At 38.7% G+C, this 21,641-nt stretch overlaps 3 protein-coding genes across 3 annotated transcripts in view; 2 read left to right on the top strand and 1 right to left on the bottom strand.

The window, feature by feature from the left end:
• Positions 1-931: 931 nt before the first annotated feature.
• Positions 932-11,064, top strand: LOC140946425 (uncharacterized). The gene is made up of 8 exons (XM_073395548.1): positions 932-1,068; positions 1,258-1,319; positions 1,510-1,687; positions 3,823-3,933; positions 4,023-4,970; positions 6,665-6,751; positions 7,954-8,022; positions 9,269-11,064. Exons 1-8 carry the CDS (start codon positions 1,062-1,064, stop codon positions 9,682-9,684), a joined length of 1,878 nt encoding a protein of 625 aa, XP_073251649.1. The 5' UTR covers positions 932-1,061; the 3' UTR covers positions 9,685-11,064.
• Positions 11,065-15,909: 4,845 nt separating this feature from the next.
• On the bottom strand, positions 15,910-16,887 carry LOC140946431 (ceramide-1-phosphate transfer protein-like). The gene has a single exon (XM_073395560.1). It carries the CDS (start codon positions 16,754-16,756, stop codon positions 16,118-16,120), a length of 639 nt encoding a protein of 212 aa, XP_073251661.1. The 5' UTR covers positions 16,757-16,887; the 3' UTR covers positions 15,910-16,117.
• A 108-nt stretch (positions 16,888-16,995) lies between these two features.
• Positions 16,996-21,641, top strand: part of LOC140946442 (integrator complex subunit 11-like) — a 50,989-nt gene continuing 46,343 nt past the window's right edge. Inside the window, exons 1-2 of the mRNA XM_073395569.1 lie at positions 16,996-17,112; positions 19,546-19,557. Coding sequence (XP_073251670.1) covers positions 17,085-17,112; positions 19,546-19,557 — 40 coding nt within the window. The 5' untranslated portion in view covers positions 16,996-17,084. The remainder of the gene's footprint in view (positions 17,113-19,545; positions 19,558-21,641) is intronic.

Below are 21,641 nucleotides of genomic sequence, written 5' to 3' on the forward strand. Positions count from 1 at the left end.
AATAGAATCACTAGAATGGGGTCGCACATTTTTTTGGGTAAGACAGTTCTTCATATTTACGGTTAGCAAACGTACCAGAATGTTTGTACTGTTGATGAAAAAAAATAGTAACGTGTTCTTCATTCAATCTAAAAATGGGTCAATTCATAAAAATAGAAAGTGACTCTGCTGGGATCGCGAAAATTACATATTTGCCCAAAAGTAACTAAGATGGAAGTAAGTATAGACTATAATGGGGTAGGGGCTCTGATCGAGAGGCCAGCTTCACATATACAGCAAAAATTCAGCCAAGTACCCCTGGGGTCAATAGATCTCAATATGATCATTCCATGATAGTATTGAGGAAATGTGGACACCAAGATCTTTCTCCGTTGTGACATCTGTAATTGGCGATCCATTCAGATTGTAGGATATTCTTTCTCTTTGATATAGCAAGGTGCTTACACTTTTTAATGTTAAAGTTCATAAAGTGATCAGAACTCCAGCTATTTAAACTTGATAGGTCACTCTGTAATTGCCTTTCACATCATTTGCATTAAAAGTGAACAGTAGTATTAGCAGTAGTACTAGCAATAGTACTAGCATGCGTGCTTAGCGTGTTGTCATGAAATCATCAAAAGACAAAAATAATAAATCGTGAGCCAGAAACATCCCCCACAATGTTTTGTGCGCCCTTTGTCATGACTGGTTAGCCTGTGCACATGGGGGCGGGGGAGGAGTGAGGCGAAAATTAAATAAAAGTTTTGTCTTCATTAGACAAATAGAATTCAGAGATATTAAACTTATTGAGCACAATGAAAAACAAAACATATCTAGTACTCTCGCTGTAACTTGACAATGCAGTGAATAGTTGCTGCGTGGGTCGCCACATCGAAATCAGCCAACCAATCACATTTCTTTAGTTGACACGTCGAAAGAGATCTGGAAACGAGATAACCTGATAAAAAATCAGTTTTGTCGCGCTCGGAGTAGAGACAGGAAGTTTTAAGCTGTTCGTGCACAAAACAGAGAGAAAGTTCGCTGCATAGTAACTTTTGAGCTTTATTTTTCCTTTGCAGTGCATGCAAGGTATGTTAATTCCTTTTAAGACAGATTTTGGGTGAATTTAATTACCCTTGTAGCGTTTAGTTTGAGCGATTTTGTGTCCTTGCTTCAACTGGCATGTTTGACTTCCGCAGTCGGAAAAGCGTGGTCGAAATTGTGTGTGATAGCTTCCTTATATCAAACTGTTATATGGACTTCGTTTTTCATTTCTAGGAAGGTTTCAAAAGATGGCGACTTTGCTGAATGTTGAAAGTAGCCTTCTGGAGAAAATCCAGGTAGGAATGTTTGTTAACACGATAAAACGCGTCACAGCTAGCGAAACTGAGCTTATATTCAACTTCCTTTCGATTCGGCACAGTACAGATTTTCGCTCAACCAAAGGGTGTGTATTCGATAGCTTCAGTCCCAAACTATGTCAAGATTTATTATGTTTTCGATAACAGGGTGTTTCTGTGTTTCTCGTAGATTTTTAACTGCCTCACGACGTTCACGCAGTTGAGACAGAAGGGAATGTCGAATCAATGGAGTTTGCTTCATGCAAATCAGCCTATAGTACCACAAGCGACTCCTGTACCGGGATTTGAACGATTAATTCTGCCTTCACAGAACGTAGATCAGGATATACCTACATCTACGAAGCAAGGTAAAGCGATCAAATATATCTCGTGATTCTCTCCTTTGCGAAAATGAAAGGCATTGGTTTCGACACGCCCGCGCGAGGCAAAGTCCAATGCGGAAAAATTCCAACCCCTCCGTTACCATAGCGGCATTTCCGTTACGTCATTGATGAAGCACAAAGCATTGTGATTTGACATATTAGGGTAACAAAGCCCTTCTAGGGTCATGGGTGGAAAATCATCTCACTCAAGTGGCAAATAATAGAAACCGTAAGATTGAAGGACTACTTTGAGGTCGAGATAATGGGAAAGCCTTTAGGATCTTTCGATTCGATGAAAGGAAAGGTAGGTGGGTAGTGAAACAAGATTTTCATGGTAATTTTTCGGGGCAATGTTACGTGGCGTTTTTCCCTTTTTCTCCGGTTTTGGTAATGCTGGAGCACTGCCAATATCCTTGTTCGGCGCCTCCAATGAACTCAACAAATTACCAAAGCATGTTATGAATTTCTTTTCATCTTGATTGACAAATCGACAATGACTTTTTTAAGCGACCAATCATGGTGTGTATGTTTTGAGTGTATCACAGTTTTTTTGGTTACTCAAATCCTGGTACTCAAGTGGGGACCCAGAACGATGATTTGGGCACTATTTCGCAGATGAACTTAACCAGAGTTTACAGTTGACTCCCGATAACTTTAACCCTCGCTAACTCAAACCTCACGTTTACTCAAGCCAAAATCGATTTCCCCTGGATTTCCGTCATACATTTACTGTAATTTTACCCTCGGTAACTCGAACATTCCACTAACTCGAAGTAGTTTTTTTCCTCTCAGATCATTTCTATATAATTTTACCCTCAATAACTTGAACAATGTTTTGAGCCCTTAAAAGTCGTATAAAAAAAAAACAATCTACTGGGGTCCCAAACATTGAATTTTGAATTTCCCATTGACGTGTTTTAGGCATTTTGTTTACTATTGGAGGCTGATGTTGTTTGCCACAAATCTAATGTGAAACACAGTTTACTTCTCAAAATGGTAAACGCATGCTCTATTCAGGCAGTTTTTTTTTCAATACATTACATTCTGATTTATAATCTGGAAGTATCTTTTGGCTTTCACTTGACATTTCTACAATTAACTGTGATGAAAATGTTCACTATGCAGTAAAAACTGGTTTTTTCCTTACTCCCGGCTATTTTCTCCTAGTTTCCAACAACTCAAACTCCTGATAACTCAAACCTTTGTTGATTTCCCTTGAAGGTTTGAGTTATCGGGAGTTGACTGTAGTTTCGTCTGTTTGAAGCATGGGGTACTGGTTGTTAACTGTTTACCAAAATTTTGTGGAAAATCCAGTTGGAAAGTAATTGTAACACAATTTTTTCGCCTGCCCTGTGCAAAATTTCTGGGAGCAATGAAACATCTGAAAAGGTAGTCATGTTTTTTCGAGACAGAATGTTTCAAGTGCAAATTCATGTACCATTAGTTAAAAACCATATTTGATACCAGTTTCAGGCTTTTGCGGTCGTTTTTCGGTAATTTGAACTGATCTGTAAAAATAGTAAAGGCGATTCCGGGACAAAATTTATCAGTCCTGAATTTTGCGTGCCATTTGCCCAAACTGTGGACTGACAGGTTGTCCAATGTAAATGGAAAAACAAGATATTCATGTTGGGATATCAAATGGTTCATGCCATTCCCTTTGGGAAGCTTTAGAAAATATGGGCTTTAATTTGAGGCAATTCATTATTTTTCTACTCTTTTAAGGCTGTTCAGCTAATTTTGACCTGATTTGTTACAGGTCATTCTCTCATGAAGTCAAATTTTATAGCTTTGTGTTTATGCAAAAGATTTCCACCTGGCTGGTTTGTGTTAATGGTAAACATCCCAGCAGCCCTGTCATAAGTAGGTGGAATATGATCATAGGGTGAGCGTAGTCCTTAATAGGAGTGTTGTTGACAGTGATTGCCCTTTAACAAGCTACTTGGTGGTCATCTTTAGAATCAAAGGGAGTTGTATCTTGTTTTAAACTCTGGTTAACTTTGATTGAGCTATGAAGTTGTGATGTTATTGGTCGTCTGTCACTTAAGCCATGATGAACAGTCATATTCATGTGGATGATAATATTCCGCCCACTTACAATATTTTATTGTTTTATTTAGCAGCTCCTGAGTCAATGCAAGAAAAGTCCTTCTTTGATGATTTTGGCGATGTCAATGATATTTTTGATGGCCCAACAGAAAGCTCTGAATTCAATTTTAACCCAGAGAAAGGTTTGTGTTTTAATATATTTTTTTGTATTCCTTAATCCATCTTTATTAGTTTTTCTATGATTTGCTGAGATAAATTTTATAATTTGCAGACATTGACCAAGTTCCAGACCGTACAGATTTTGATGTTTTTTTGGATGAAGTTCTTGGTATACAAGATTTGTATGGATCCAACAGAAGCCCTTATGAGTTTTGGCAAAGCCAACCTAACTATTTACTTTATGGTCAACCCAATGGCTGTATTGATAGTCAGACCAACACCCCAATTAACAGCCATGATTCATTCTATAACTCATCAACCACTGTTCCAGTTCAGGATGAACCAAGTGACCCACTCCAAAGTCAGCAAGATCCACCTAACAGTCTGTTCTACAGCCAGCCCAACAGTCCTTACCAGAGCCAAACAAACAGTCCTTCTTACAGCCAGCCTAACAGTCCAATGGAGAATCTCAGTAGTCCATCACATGTTAATCCAGCCCAGAGTCTGTTCAAGAGCCAGTCAAACAGTCCATATCAAAATCAATCCAACAGCTCCCCCCTCAGCCAGCCTAACAGTCCAATGGATAATCTTAATAGTCCATCACAAGTCAATCCAGCCCAGAGTCTGTTCCAGACCCAGTCAAGCAGTCCATATCAAAGCCAATCCAACAGCTCCCCCCTCAGCCAGCCAAACAGCCCAGTCGACAGTCATCTTAATAGTCCATCACACGCTCCTACCGAGAGTCTGTTCCAGAGCCAGTCCACTGAGTCCAGCAGCCCATATCAAAGCCAAACCAACAGCCCTCCCCTCAGCCAGCCTAACATTCCAGTCGACAGTCATCTTAATAGTCCATCTCATTCCCCAGCCCAGAGTCTGTTCCAGAACCAGTCCAGTCCACTTTACAGTCCACCCTCCAGTCCAGTGGACAGTCATCTCAGTAACCTTTCAGTCAGTCCACCCCACAGCCCAGGATCTCTATCAGCAAGTGAGACTAGTTCAAATATATACAGCACTGATGAGGGAATTGGAAGCCAGAGTGACATGAGTGAATGTGATGATGGTGAGTAACACATTGTTGCTATCCCACTGCTTCCTGTCTTTAAAACCACAGAGTTGTCAATGTAACAGATGAGTTTTGGCTATCCTTAGCCTAACTTAAGTTAAACTTAAGTTACGTCGTAGATGTGACTGCAGTCGGTGTCAATGGATATTGGCTTACTAGCCTTAAAATCAAAATATGTGGAAGGGTCTTCAGTCGAACCTCCATGTGCGACCATCTCTCGTAAGTGACCACCTCCCATAAGCGACCGCCAGTCCAACCCAGATTTTCTCAGTCTAAGCCTTATAGTTGCAGGGCTCAAAATTAAAAAACCGTCAGGTCGCCTTTTGGGGACCAACTGTAAAAATCATCACCAGAAGCCAATTTTTAGTCGCCAGTTTGTGTAATGTAAATGACGCAGCTCATAGCATCAGGGCTTCTGATACTTAGTGCGGTCGCAGAGCTAAGAAATTCAGGTAAGTCCACAAAATCCAGCAAAATTCCCTAGAAATCTTATCAAAATTAATACATGTTGATACAACATATTTGAAAGTTATCTCGGTTACCATTGGGGCTGTGTAATTGCCGTAAACTTGCAAATTTGTCTTGAAACTTCATCATCACAATGAGTAAACAACATCCCAAAACTACCAGGCGTAAATATGTTGCGAAAAACTGGGCACTGGTCATGCTGTTAAGAGCTTTGCCATTGGCTCATTTCTCGAGCGCTTTGTTGTTAAAATAGCAAATGATTATCTCTGTTAAAGACATAAAACACCTTGTCAAATCAGTGCAAAACTGATCGATTTCTAGCGAAAATTCCAGAAAATTCCCACGGAATCAGAGGTTTTTACCAATTGTTTTTCAGTGAAATTAGTGCAGAAATTTCTGTGAATCTGGCTCTGAAAATCCCTCAAAATTGGCCTTTTTTTCACGACATACGGTTCGATCCATCGGATTTGATAGTTCGAAAATATTGCGGACAGAAGTCGGTATAAATCTGGATGTAAACTGGCTTTGCTTATGCAATTTAGCACATTTTTTATGATGAAAGCAAAGCAAGATAAAATGAAAAAGTTTGTTGTAACTTTGCTCTTTTAATTTAAATCTAAATCAGAGAAAAACCTGGTCGCCAAAGTGGCGACGCAACCAGAATTTTTAGTCGCCAAGGAGAAATGTTATTCACATTGCAGACTGTATCAGTATCAATTTGGAGCCCTGAGTTGGAACCTCTAGTAAACGATCACCTCCTGTAAGCGACTGCGACCACTTTGCACCTGATGGTTACAGTTTTTCCATTGTTGTTAACCTCTTATAAGAACCACTTGATGCATTCTCTTATCTCTATGTTCACTATGCGCACTATGCTACTTTGAATGTATGAAGAACTTTAGAGACAACATGGAACTACACATGTCGTTACTTAGACATTGCATGCAATAATTATCTTCCACAAAGTGGATGTGCCTGGACCTCTTCTCGGAAGAGGCCCCCTTTGGTTCGATTCTTGTAAACAACCACCTCCTGTAAGCGACCACTCAGTCTTTGTATTTAGGGTGGTCGCTTACAAGTTATTCGACTGTATTCTTGCATACCTACCATAATTTTGAGTTTATTTGTTTGTTTTTGGAATGTCAGGTTTTTATAAGGTGGCAATGTCTTGTCTTTTATTTACAGTGTTTAATAAGTTGTTATTGTTGCATTGTTTTTTTCAGATGTGTTAGAGTTGAGCGTGAGCTCTGAAGTGCCTTCACCAATACCTGAACCAACAAACCATGAGCTGTTGCCTTTTGTCAAACAAGGTAACTTGGTTTATTTTATATTTTTAGTTGGACTTATTTGGTAAGTCTAATAGTCAGACTGTCCAACCTGTATTGGGTGGACCTACATTTCGTGGTCACCCTCTATTAAGCGGTCACTTTCTTAAGTCCTGGAAGTACATTTCCCTGGGTTACTTAAAACTGACCATTATCAAGCGTCACAAGCGTCACCTCTACTAAATGTCGCTACTACCTTTTCTTTAGTCTCCGTAAGTTTTTTTAAAATTGTCTTCACCTCTGTTAAATAGTAAGATTTGTCAAGATGTAAGTTACTAGTGCAGTAGATACACTATGCATGGCATTCAGTGGTCTTAACTTCCTTCCTTTTTTCACAGGAAGAGCTAAAAAAACTTAAAGGTCAACTTGTCACATCATTGATATTTTGCTTGTTACCATCTTCATTTTCTTGAAAAGCTTGTAGGTTTGTCAAACCTGTATTAATTGGATAGTTGGAAATATCCTAAGGGCAGGGCTGCAAATAACAGTCGGTCATCAGACATTAGCCAAACAAAATTTGCTAGTGTCCAACGAAATACCACCTGTGTTTGGACATGACATCTAGGGAAATTTTTTAATAGTATATCATTTTATGGTAAGAAAGAATAAAAATCTACCTTGAGTCAATTGTGCTTTGTTTTAGGACCATCTCAAAGTCATGAAACAACATTGACTTGTGTAATCAAGTTTTCTTTTACATTAGCGTATTATTTCCTTCGTTTTACCCAACATAAAGTTCATAAAGTTCTTTTTTTGGTGATATGCGATCAAAATTTTGTTTTACGACCAATATATTGTCTTGGTACGATATAAATGTCCTTTAAAGAGAAAAAAATATTATTTGCAGCCCTGAAAAGTGACCCCTAATGCAGGTTCGACTGTAAATACTGGTAAGTTTTTAAAAAAAGATAAACAGGAAGGAAATTGGCTTTTGCAAGTTTGAAAAATGTTGATTTTTTAACCACAACTTTCAACTACATTGTAACAGTCATTGTTAAGCAACAAAAGCTCTGTTGATATTGTTTAAATATGAAAAGTAATACCATATATTTATTGAGATCAGTTTCCCTGGGGGTAGAAATCTCAGCCATGCTCTAAGAAACAATTTGGCAAAATTGAAAAAAAACAAACATGCCTGTGATTATGCTACACTCAATATTTTTCAAGTATTGTTCATTTTCTATCAGATCCAGATCTTTTATCAGCAAAGCCTGGAAGAAGAAAGCGTGGACCCAGGCCCCAAGTCAAATATCGAGGTATGTAAATAAGAGGTCACTAAGGCTCTTTTTTTTTTTTGCATTGTGGTAAAATCTTTTGTTACATTTTACACGGTAAAAATTCAAAACCAGTCAGGTATTCCCTCCAACTCCATCGTAACTCAACTGGCCAGGAAAAATAGGTCTGTTGACTGTTAGCTAGGTGGAATATGATAGTCCAGCTTGGAGAGTATAGTCCCGAATAGGACTGCTTTGACAGACTGACGTTTTGACAACCCAGTGATTTTGTTACATGTACCTCTGCGTCCCACATTCCTGTCGCATAAAAATCACCAAAGACACAAAATAATTCATGGTCCCGTAGGAGGCAAAGATCGATCGATCGATCTGATCATGTCTGTTTGTAGAAATATTATTATGGCTTTTTGTTTTTTTAGCCTTTGTTGTGCCTTAAATTAGAAGGACTATTAAAATTATTTAAATTTCAGTATACTGTAATACAGAGTTTTGGAGTCTGTCTTCAGATTCACTTTTTTGTTGGAATCTTTCAATTAATGAGAATTGTTTAAAAATCTTCGGAACTTGAACCACCTTGATTTTACTTTGGACCTGTTTTGTCAGAAAGGAGTAATGCTGATTTGATTGGAAAAGCTTGACTGTTTTCAGTGTTTTGCACAGTCCTGAAAAGTCCTCAAATTTTCTTCAACGTTGAATGTAGTGGTCTGGAAAGTGTTATGTAATGCTTTTTGGTTGTCCAAGACACTAATGAATCATAGCTCAGAGAAGTTAAGGGTGACAAGCAGTGAGCTGAACAATGTAGAGAAGTTGGTGGAGCAAACAGGTCAAGCATTACAGTCCTGTGAAAGGTTTGAACCAGGAGTCATTTCACAGGTAAAGTCCTGTTAGCATGGACTGGGAAGGTGCTTTTTTGTACACTCTGTGAAATTACATTTCTGGTACAGCTGTACATTCTATGTGGTCCTTGAAAATCTAGTGTGGTTCTTAACCCAGTGCCTACCAAGGGCGTATATATACATCCTCTGTGAGGTCACTTGGCAACCAAGGATGTATATGTACGTCCTCAGACATATGAAATTACCAACAGCCCGGTCATTTGAGTTTTCTTCAATAAATAAACTCTGGTCATTGAGAAATGGCTGCTGGTTGCTGGGTGTATTAATTTTGGCTCTGGTAGGCAAGGGGTTAAAATGTCCTTGAATAGTCCTTAAAAAATGGTTCCAATTTTTTGTATGAACCATGTAATGCTATTCTTGTCTTGTTGTAGGTGATGGCCCAATGCAGCTGTGGCAGTTCCTTTTGGAGCTGCTTATTGCACCAGAATACTCCAAGCTGGTCAAATGGACCTTAGATGAAGACTACGAGTTCAAGATTCTAAAGCCCTCACAGGTGGCTCGGATGTGGGGAGATAAGAAGAACAAGCCAACCATGAACTACGAGAAGCTCAGCCGTGGTCTGCGCTACTATTATGGCAAGTCAGTCATTGAGAAAGTGCATGGCAAGCGATATGTGTACCAGTTTAAGTGTGACATTCCCAAGATTCTGGGTTATGATCCTATGGCATCTGTGAAGGGAGAAGAGTCTGTTGAAGACTCAGTCTGTGGTGAGCCTATCATGTCACCTGAGGCGGAAGATTTGCTTGTTACCCCCTCTGCTGAGGGTGGTTTACTTGCATTTCTGTAGTTTTTTTTGTTGATACCCAAAAGTTGTGTGTTACTTTCAAAGTAATTGAAAGTAACGTTCTTAGTAGCTTGTATCAAGCAGGCAGTTAGCCACTTATAAATCGTATCGATTCAGTCTGTACTGGAAATTTTGATGAGATAATTGAGAAGATGGAAGGGGGTGTGGAACAGAGCTGCAAGAAACTCTTCTTGTCATGTGACATTTGGCCTGATTTCGTAAGTAAAGTCCTGCAGAATCTTGGCAGTTTTTTGCGAAGTTGCTTATAGCTCTTTTCCAGGCACCTCATCTATTGTGTAATGAGCATTTTATAAACAAATGATCTATGATTATTTTGATTGTTTACAGTTCCAATTAGTTTTCCATGATTTCTTCTTTATGCATACTATGTATGGACTGCTTATAACAATACCCGGTCAAAAATATTGGCATAATAAACAAGTGAGTAGATGAATAAGTAATAGAAAAGTATTCCAAGCTTTTCCTTTTGATTTTGCAGTAGTCTTGGTGATTACATGTAAATGTAGAAAATGTCACATTAATTTTTGTTAAGGTTGTCAACAGTATATTATTTTGATTCCTTTTTTGGTTCACATGTAAGAAATTAGTCACCATATTGGTGACCAATGAAAAGTGCTAATACACTAGTGGGAAAGTGTACACAAAGTTGAGAAATGGAAATAAATTATTTCCTCTTGGTCCCTTCTGGAATGAAAAGTTAAAAGAAAGTGAAAGCAAACAAAATCAACTGTAAAGCTGTGAGGTTAGGGATGGTCTGAGAATGGTGACTGATATCATTATGTCATTGTTAGCTTAGAATCTTCATCATATTGAGGCAGTAGGAGTAATTTTTGGTAAAAAGTAAACATTTTATGACCAAAACAGTTTGTTAGTGTTATGATAATACTTTTGTAGTAAGTTTTTATAAGATTTGTTGTTTTCAATAAGATTGGTCTCGTTGTTTGTAAGAACTTGAAGCTAACAAGCACTGTAATTTCTATTATTGATTATTATATGATTTATCTTTAAATTTTTTTGGTAAGCGGATGCCATATGTATACTTACTGCATCCTTTTTTGTCATATTGTCCAAATTTATTAAATAACAAAACAATGGTTCTTCTTTTTCTGCCAAGTAGCCCTCTGGAACCAATGAGTACATGAATAAACTATATCATCTTAGTATCCTGAGTATCCCAGTTGCTGAATATTTGATAGCCATGCAGATCAAGTAGTGAACAAAAGGCAGTAGAAAAGGTCACGCAAACATTATGCCAAACCTTATATTAAAAGGATATAACAGTATCTTACTTTAAATAACATGTAAGCATTAAGTAATATAAGAAAATTGTAAGGTTGAACAAATAAAGTATGGTGTGTTTCAGATTGAGGCTGTCAACTTTCTTAGCAATGGAATATGGAACTTAACCCTTTAAGCCCAAAGAGTGATCAGCATCAAATTTCTCCTTGTAATATCAACGCTTTGTAAAACAGAGTGGTGATGAGACTTGTGGACGTGATCACACAAGATGAATTTGCTTGATATTTTATCAACTTCTCCCCACTTCTTCTATAGGAAATGAGTAGGGGCAACAAATGAGATTTCAAATTTTGATCTTAGGGTTTAAAGGGTTAAGCAATTGTGAAGAGAAAGCCTGTAAAAATTCTGGCTTGCCAGGATTGGAACCCTGACCCCTGCGATAACTGTGCAGCCCTCTAGCCAACTGAGCAAGCAAACCAATTTGGAGTTGACCCCAGTTGTTCAAACCCTGGATAGCGCTATCCACCGGATAAATCACTATACAGTGGATAAGTATTAGGAAAACCAATTGTGTTAAGCAGGAGATAGTGATTTATCCAGTTAATAGCGACGTTATCCACCTTTTAAACTGCTGGAGCCCGGTCATTAAATTGGCTCTTAATAAGATATACCTGGGTAAGATGAAGATGAACATTATGCGGGGCCATGGTGAACGTATGAGTTTGAAATACAGTTGAACCTCCATGTGCGACCACCTCTCGTAAGCAACCACGTCCCATAAATGACCGCCAATCCAAAACACCAAGACGTTCCTGGTCAAAGCCTCTAGAAAACGACCACGACCACTCTTTGGGCCTGAAAGTTTAATGATTTTCTATTGTTTTTAACCTCTTGTAAGTGACCACTTGACGAATTCTCTGATCTCTATGTTCACTGTATGCCCTGTGCTACTTTGAATATATGAAGAACTTTAGTAACAACATGGAACTAAACATGGCGTAACTTAGAAATTGCATGCAATAAATTATATTCCATAAAGTAGATGTGCCTGGACCTCTTCTCCGAAGAGGCACCCTGTGGTTCAATTCTTGTATGCGAAACAACCACTCAGTCTTCGCATTTTGGGTGGTCACTTTGGGGATGGGGATGTTTGACTGTATTCCCCATTTCAACTAAATTAAGTTGACTTCGTTATATTCTTAATAGCACTGTCTCTTATGAGCATCAATCTCAGTAAACACATCTGGTGTTATTCATTAAAATGATGTGAGTTAGTACTGCCCTCAAAAAGTGCCATGCCCCTTAGCAAAAGTAAAGTGTTATGAGTTAAATCATGTTAATAAAGTGTAGAATTAATCATTTACCATCCCCATTTGGTGGCAAAGTTTTAAAAGATTTTCTGTGGAAGTTTATCATTCATTTGACGAAATAAGAGGAATGTCAATTTGGCTTATCAGATACAGCAGCTGTCTTTTTACGTAAATGACCAGTAACTCTACAAAATAAAACTAAAACTGCTTTCTTGTCCTCGAAGTCATGATCCTTCTGACCAGCACCGTGACAAAAAAAGTGAGATAAACTGATCCTTTCACCTTGAATTCGCCCGTGCTGATCCATGTTCCTTCTACCGTGTGTAACATAATCAGTTTTAATGGTCAAGGGCATTTTTTTCATCTTTCTTATGCTGAATAATACAAAAGGGGAAAGCTCTATCAAAATAAGCCCAATTCAGTCAAGGAGGCCAGAGAAAAAGGCAGAAATTAATAACCATTTTATTTTACTAACTTTGACCCAGAAATTCCCACCCATCTACCTTTCCCCAGGATCTGGGGTGCCTCCCTTGCCCAGTGACCTCCTCTCTGTGAATTTTCGAGAGCTGCCGCTGATTCTCTCTAGTTATCAAGAAGGGAGCACAAGTGGTTTGTCGCTACTGAGGGTGTGGCACTTGAGGAGTAAAAACAACCCTTACTGCCAACTATTAACCACTTGAGTATAGTAAAAGAAACCTCTTCAGCACTTCCTTTTTATGATTTCCCTTGGATATTAAATTTAAAATTCGTTTTGAACTTTGTAACCTTTAGGTGTCACTTAGACTGGGAGCAGTCTCTAATTTTCTTTTGAGTCACAGTAGCTCTAGAGCATGCATAAAGGGGAAGTGGTGAAATTGCGAGGAAGGAGGGGGAAGGAGAGAAAGATGGTTACCTGCAGTCTAGGTGTTACTGGGGAACATAACCTACTTCTTCCATCTGGGGTGCTAAGGGCTCCTAGTTAGACCAACAAAACATTTCACCACTGAAATACATGATTTTGATTTTGATTTATGGCTTGTCTCACAAACAGCTTCAAAGGTAGTCAAGGCAGGGTGAAAAAAACAAACACACTTAGACCTTCTCAAAACCTGTTTCCAGTTTCTGCGGGTTAGGTGGTCAGTTGAGAAACGTCACTCGTCTCGCAAATTCATTGCTCGCTTGGCGAGCATCCCTTACGCCTTCAGTGTTTATGCGGTCTACTTATAACAAACTTTAAACAAACTCTGAAAAATTACAGCAATTTAAAAGATAATATAATTATCTAGTGAACACTTTGGGGCACAACCAGAGGGCCCAACTTGCACTGTTCAAGCCAGTACTTTCTGCCCTTTGATGCCATTCCAAATAATCATTTCCACTCATGACATGCCAAAACAATAAAATTAATGTGACACTTCACTTATATTTTGTTCTGATCAGTGTGAACAAGTTCCATAGTTAAAAGGAAACATTCAAGCCAAGTTTCATTTTCAAGCTATCACTTTCCAGTGGTAATTATATTTTTAAACGTCAAAGCAGTTAACTATTTCAGGGAAAGATCCAAAAATTTTACAATAATACAAAATTACACAGTAATAGGGGGGAGCTCCCTTGGATCACTCCTGAATTCTTAAAGATAAGGAGGGCTTGATTCATAGTACATCATTAATAGTTTCTGCATCATCTGCATTATCAAGAAACTACCTAATTTCTATTTTCAGCCCATTCATTCAGGCTCAGTAGTTCTAAAATTATGACTATTTCTCCTTGTGGAAAACAAAAATTATACAAGAAAGGGAAAGATGTGGTAATGTATGACAATGCCATTTTTTAATTTCACCGCCATTACTGGCCATAGGTCAAGTTGATCATTTTGAAAGAAAACTTAAACAGCACTAAAATATTATGCAAAAGTTAGTAGACTTTTAAATTTCTGTTATACATATTGTTGATTTTCTGTGGTATAGAAGACAGGGAAGCAGCTTTGATGATGATCATCAATAAAAAGAACCCTCACTTTCTTGCTAATTGTAAATAATGTCAACATCATGCTCACCTTCATTTTAAGAAAAAAGACAAAAGCACGACTATTCTGAAAATATCATATATTAATATGAGAAATTTACATTGTAGAACAAAGTTAATAAGGTTTACTGCCAGTTCACAACTGCTCTAAGGCTGTTTTGGTGTCAGTGCTGTATTCTTAGGTTTGATTCTGTGGCAGTAGACTGCAAGGAGTCACATAGTGGGGTATTATGCATACCCCATGAGTGCTACAACCAGTTGCAAAAGTACTTGAGACACTGTACCATATTTTGGCTTAACTGTCTATGACCCTGCTCAAAACTTGAGGAACAACTTTGAATGGACAAGAGGAGGGAGGCAAGTATTATATTGCACAGAAGTGTGACTAGCAGAGATTTGAAGCCAAAAAGGCAGTTTTTCGTTGAAGTGTCGCAACATTTTTGCAACTGGTTGTAGCAAACAGTGAATCTGTAAGACTGAGAAGCAAGGGAATCAACCTAATGAAAGAAATTACGAACCTGAGCAAATTTCAATAGAGTAGAGAAGTGATGTCACAAAAATAAATAAATTTAAGAAAGAAATTATTAGATTGAGGGGGATAATTGGAAACTGAAAGAACAAGATGAAAATTGTCCATTCGCAAAAACTCAGCTTGTTAGAGCAAATTTCCAGTGAGATATAAGCAATGTTATGCTTGGATGACTCCATGCAAACCCTTCTAAAATTGGGTTGAATGTACCTTTTACGATCCAGGTCAATTTTAGAGGGATATGTATGGAATCATGAGAGCATACCATTGCACATATCTCACCACTAACTTGATCTAACAAGCTGAGTTTTAACAAACAGACAGTTTTCATCTTGTTCTATCAAAAATCCCATTTTTGTGATGTCACACTTCTCTACTCTAAACAAATTCTTCAGACCAACACAGTGGCCCTGGAGCACTCTCACTGGCCAGTTTCCAGAGTGTTGACACATGTCATAAATATGACGGCAAAATATTATATTTTATTATATGGAGGAGAGTGTTTTACTGGGAACTAAACCACTCGTAGGTTCCATACGCCACTTCATCCGGGAACCGAGTGGCGTATTTTCCGTATGTCACCTTTGTGAGTGTCGTATCGTTCAATGACGTCACGATTCCCGCCTTTTGCTTTTGTTGAATTGGTTTCTCCATATAATAAAAAGAATATTACACGTTGGCTCGAAGATATGAATTTTATGTTCTCGTGGCAAGAACAATATCTCACTCGTTCGCTTCGCTCACTCGTGAGATATTGTTCTTGCCACTCGAACATAAAATTCATATCTTCTCGCCACCGTGTAATATCCTCTATATAATAATCTTCAAAATCTGGAATGAGCAGGAAGCAGGGAAAATCTACACTGCCTGTCGTTTTCTTGTAACACAAAACCAGGGAGTTGAGAACAGAGGAGGCTATGAATAAAAGTCTCTGTCTATATTGACAATTTAACATTTCCCCCATATATAGAGGATATTACACGGTGGCGCGAAGATATGAATTTTATTTTCGAGTGGCAAAACAATATTTTACGAACGAGCACAGCGAGTGAGTAAAATATTGTTTTTGCCACAAGAAAATAAAAGTCATATCTTCAAGCCGCTGTGTAATGTTCTTTTTATTATATAGACAAAATGACATCGATAAAATAATGGAGGGAAATTACCAAAATTACGTCATCGATAAACTCACGTGTGAGATTATGGAAAATAAACCACTCGGGTCCCGGAGGTAGTTTTTATGAATTTTACGAGTGGTATATTTTCCAGTAAAACACTCATGTCTATATAATAAAAAGTTATAAAGAACTTAGCTTTTACAAAAGAGACCGTTCTAAGGAAGGCCATGAAGATCATGTTTGGTGTACAGTTCCTCCGTGATATCATACACAGTCTTTATCAACGCAGTTACCTCTTTTAACATTTGCCTCGTTTCTTCGCTGTCCCAATTAGGCGCTGCGATTTTCTTACTTAAATCTCCAACACTCGGTAGAGTGTACATAGCCCATGAAGCAGCCTTTTGAATCAGCCACGGATGAAAGTTCGCCAGTGATTCTTTGTAAGCATTTGAGGCCAAGGTGGAAGAGGCGTCGTTGTCTGATGCTTCGCTGAGTTTCTTCATGAACAACATGGTGAAAGCTAATGCTCGATGTAATCTCAGTAACGTTCTAGAACCGGATAGTGGGTGAGTTGTCTTCTTTATCACATCATTGGCAATTTCATATTCAAACATGCTCTGAACAAACACATATTTATCTCCTCTTTCTGATCTACGATACTCTTGAAGAATTCCAATTTTCTCTCGGACATCTGACGTTATAAACCCGAATACAGTTCCCAGCATATCAAAAAATATACAAAGTTCGTCATACCCTCGAAGGTATTCGTCCATCACTAGCTTGCCGTCGTCTTCTTGGAGTGTCATTTTGAAGGCATCCCGGACAATGCTTAGCTGAAACTTTCTCCCTGACATAATGGTTCGAGCTTCAACTCTTCGAGAGAGGTAACAGACTTCCTTGTTATATTTTGCAAATTATTTATGAGGGATAAACCGGCTTCTTATGTTGAACACCTATCGACGTCTCGACACTTCCGACATTTCAGTCTTGGTTTATGAGTCAGCGGCTTACGACTGTAAGGTAAATGAGGCGCATAGTTGGAATCAAGTGCACGCTGGCTATTATGATTGATTTGCGTGATTCTTATCGTGGAAGACAAGAGAGGTAGAGGACAAGTGACAACTTTGTAACGACCATCTTTGAGTAATGTAGCCTGTCTTACAACGTGTAACTTGAAGAAATATGCCAGAAATTAAGGTGGTTCCCCTAGGTAAGTGATTGTAGATTTACCTCTTTTATATATTTCACTCAGTAGTATAGCTTCTTGGTTAGGTCGTCCTTCGTTCTGCCAGTCTGCAGATCATAGCACCAAGTGCACACGTGCCTTTTTTTCGTATTTCCGCGACAAAATCTTAGCATTGCTCATGGCCGAACGGATATTCTCTATAGGATGACACTGACAAGCTATAGTTTTTGCAATCCAACAGTTAAGTTCTCAGAGGGTGCACTCGACGAAATAGCCTGTTCCAGCCTGGTAGCCTGCGTGGCAGGCGCAAAAAGGGGAGGGGGAGGGGGGAGGGAGAAAGGGAAAAGGGAAGGGAGCGCCTGCTCTAAGAGCACATGTTTTTACATAACGCCTACCAATTTTCTAGTAATCCGATTACGCTTACTGTCAATCAAGTGTCGCTACACTTGCCATTGCAGAAAAACATTACCCTCACGGACTAAAGAAATTCGCTTAGTTATTCAGATCCAGAAGGCACTTTGGAGAAAATTGGAACCCTTATTCAGCCGTAATAAAAAAACACTTTACGCTTCAAAAGAGGTCAAAGAAATTGCGCTTGCATCGGAGGGCAAATCCTGCCGACCAGAAAACAATAACTACAGTCAATCGATATGTATGTCATGACCTCTCAGTGTGAAACATGCGGCTCAAATGACATTTGCTCAGTATAAATGCAGAACCTTTCAGAGCATCTACCCAGCAGATAAAAACAACTTTATTGGAATAAGCAGCATTTTGGCATGAGGTAAAACCACCCTCTTTTATTGCTAAGTTACATCGGCGAATGTCATCGTTCGATAAATTGGCTAAATCTTTCGCTGGGTAGCCCAACAATTCCATCTCCTGCAACTGGTCTTCGTTAATACTTTTCAGTGGCGAAATGACGAGAATCGCCGCATTACCATTTAGCTCGTAGTTCTTCGCACGTACAAACATTTGGTAAATTAAACTCTTGCCGTATCCGGTCCGCAAAACCGCCAGAACATCTCTGTTGGCTAAAAGAGCCCTTACTGCTGATTCTTGCTCTGGTTTTTAAACAGTTTCTCTACCACTAGATAAATTCACATCTCTCAAAGCACTCTCTACGACATCCACATCTACCGCTGCCATCTCGACTGTTTGTTGATTTTGTGAAACGCACATTTCTATATGTTACTCATTACGGCTCAGCCAATCAGGAATTTGCGGACGCCAGCATCCACAGATATGAACAAAAGGGAGTTCTTAGAGCAGGTGTCCCCTCCCCCTCTCCCCAATCCCCCTCCCCTTTTTCCCTTCCTCCCTATCCCCTACCCCCTACCCCTTTCAACGCCTGCTACGCAGGCTACAGCCTGGCTGCAGGCGTTGACAGAGTAGAGAGTGGTGCAGAAATTGAGAGGCGAGGAAAAAATGTGGAAGAAAGGGGGCGAGGAGGGAACGCCTGTGAAATTTGTTTTCAAAGACTTATTCTGCCCGCTTTGTCGCCTTTTAACCTGAGTGTTTTGGCTTTGGCCGTTTTTGGTTTTAATGATTTGATCAGCCAATCAGAGTACGTGAAAACGCTATCCACTGTTTTAGTATAAACGTTTTACTAAAAAGAAAAGCCCACAGTTGATATAATAAAATTCTAACATGACTCTGAACTCTGAGGCTTAATGGTAAATTGCAGATTTTTCATGACTCCATTGTCTCACAATTCCCAGAGGAGACTTAAGCACAAAGAAAACCAAACCAAATAGAAAAATTACTTGAAAGCCTCGGAATCATGTTATAATTTTAATATATTGAATGTGGGCTATTGTGCAGATCATGGGGGGGGTTTTCCCTCAACACCCTCCTCACTAGAGGAGTTCACGCTCATAGTTCACCTTGATTTTTTCATACATTTTCTGTAATTACACAGTGTTAAAATTACAGAAAATGTATGGAAAAATTGAGGTTTTCTAAAAACTGATCAGGGACTTCTTTGCACTTCACATTTAGTGTTTTGTTTCTTTGAAGTCGTAAGTTACTCTTTTCAAAGAGAAAGCATCAAATATGTGAATTCGGGAAGAAATAGCTGGCTTTGAATTCTAATACAAATCTTCTAATTTCCCGCCATCTTGCCCTGATTACCCATGATGCAACTATGAGCGTGAACTCCTCTATTAGCATAATTCTTCATATCATTTTCAGCCTAGTCCAATAATTGATATATTTTTTGGAGGGTTAATAAAGCGTTCTCAATGATTAAATTCAAATTTTCCTAATAACAAGCATCCCTACCCTTCCCTCCAAAAAATTAAAAGAAATTTCCTTGGGTAGACGCAAGACATAACCAAAATGTTTGTTGTTTTTGTTGTTATAATTATTGTTGTCTAATGCATTCTTTTTTGCACTGTTTTTTTTTTTTTTTTTTTTTTTTTTTAACGTGGTTAACTTGGAATGCACTTGCTACAGGAGCTGGACAAGGTATGTGTCCTGGTATTTGAACATCCATCAGTTTAGTTATCCTGTTCGAGGCTCTTATAATTTACAGTACGGATGCTACAAAACAAAAAGTTCCGTGCCCTTGCTTTTGGTTTAGGTTTCATTTGAGCATGCTGGTGATTGGCAGTCCTGATCTCAGCATGAACAATTAATGACCTCAGGAAAAAGAGAATTGAACTTAATGGTACTATTTAACAGGGCTTTTAATAAGCACCGACGGTCGACGAAATGTGTCGGATACTTTGCTCAGAGAAGTCGGCTCCTTTTTTCTACAAAGAACTAAGAAGCAACAATATCATAACCTAAAAAAGGATGATGAAATCTGAATGAACTGGTTTACGTTATTCTTTAGTCATGCAAACGCTATATTTCAGTCAGTTTTTCACAAGTTTATAGGTTTTTGCAGAATTTGTTTACATGCAAATTTAGCCTGTGAACCGGCTCTCTGTTTGGGAAAGGGTGAAAAAATCGTGAGAACAGGGAAGTGAGAGCCTGTAGACAAACATTGGGCACTGTCATTCCACGGCACCCACTGTTCATCAGATCCTGATGCAAGCTCCTATTAACAAGAACGCTGACTGTTGACAGGTTTGGTTTACATCGCTTTTTTGGTCAGCACATAGCACGTGATAGTTTGATTAATATAATCACTTGTAAACAGGTGTTCTGATCTTTAACATGGCGTCTTCTGGCTCTTGACTGGTGAGCTTTTTTAGCCACAGTGAATGTTCTTGCATCAGAGGGCAAATCACGCCGACCAGAAACAATAACTGCAGAAAATCAATATGCTTGTCATGACCTCTCAGTATGAAATAAGCGGCAAAAATCACATTTTCTCAGTTAAATCGAAACCCTCCAGAGCAGGAAACAACTCACTAGAAAAAGAAGCATTTTGGCATGAGGTAAAAGTTGTGTGTTGCCTTCTGCTTGACCCTGTTTTCACATGCGAAATTGATTACATTCCATTGTATCCAAGTGACAGATAACGATCTTGCTGACAGATGATTGGCAATTACAAGACAAGAAGACGGAATAGCAGCCTCAAATGTTTGTCTACAGGCTCTCACCTTTTCCCTTCCCCCTCCTTGCGATTTTTTCACCCCTTCCCTAAACAGAGAGCCTTGGCTAGGGCAAAGTACGTAATTTAGTTTTCATCATTCATTCACTGGTTATAGGAATTAATTGTGTGGCCAATGAATCGAAACTGGAATGAAAGCTACAGTTTTTTAAATGAAAAACACACTCTTTTGTGTTCAATTTAGTACCCAAAACGCTGGAGTTGCTTTTTAGGGCTTTGAAATTTCAAAATATTCTGGGGAAGAACACCCTTCAGACACTGTCTTCCTCCTGTAGAAAAATGGGACTACTGGCCCCTTGTTGATACAGTCAGATACTCTTTTCAAACCGCTGACTACTTCAATTTTATTGAAACCCGTTACTCGTTTCATCGACAGGCACACAAAATCGTGGAATCCAGAACATGCTGATAAGTAGTTGAAAACCCAATACAACAACTCTTTCTTGCTTTCTTTGTTAAAAACAACTGTGAAAATTGGTTGGCTACCTATCTGAACACTTTGAAAGCAGTTGCATTATAAAGAACCCATTGACGTTGCTTTTGCAATGTTGCGTGTCAGCAAAACTAGTAAAAGGCTCTTGCTACCACTGTAAATATATGTGTGATTCCAGTCAAAATACCTTAATGTTATTTTGGTAAATCCTGAATGTTATTGTTTTGTGGACATTTCAGATTTTCTTTATTTTGTTTTGACTATTATTGTGACCTCACAAATTAAAATAGTAAGTTTATTAATCAACTTTAAAAAAATCATTTCATTGAAGATCCTATATTCAGTGTGGTTAAAGCTACAATCATGGACAAATTAGTCTTGAGACACTTTTGCATTTTTGGGGCATTTTCCAATGCCCACAGTCAAGCCCAACCAATCCCCTTGCCCCACAAACAACATTGTACGCATGGATCCAGCGTTTTAACTTTGTATAGGGTGGGGGGAGGGAGAACTGCAAGAAAATGTCTTGGAAAAGGTGTACTGTTTTATGAGGGA

The sequence above is a fragment of the Porites lutea genome, chromosome 1, assembly GCF_958299795.1.
Source record: "Porites lutea chromosome 1, jaPorLute2.1, whole genome shotgun sequence".
Classification (NCBI taxonomy): domain Eukaryota; kingdom Metazoa; phylum Cnidaria; class Anthozoa; order Scleractinia; family Poritidae; genus Porites; species Porites lutea.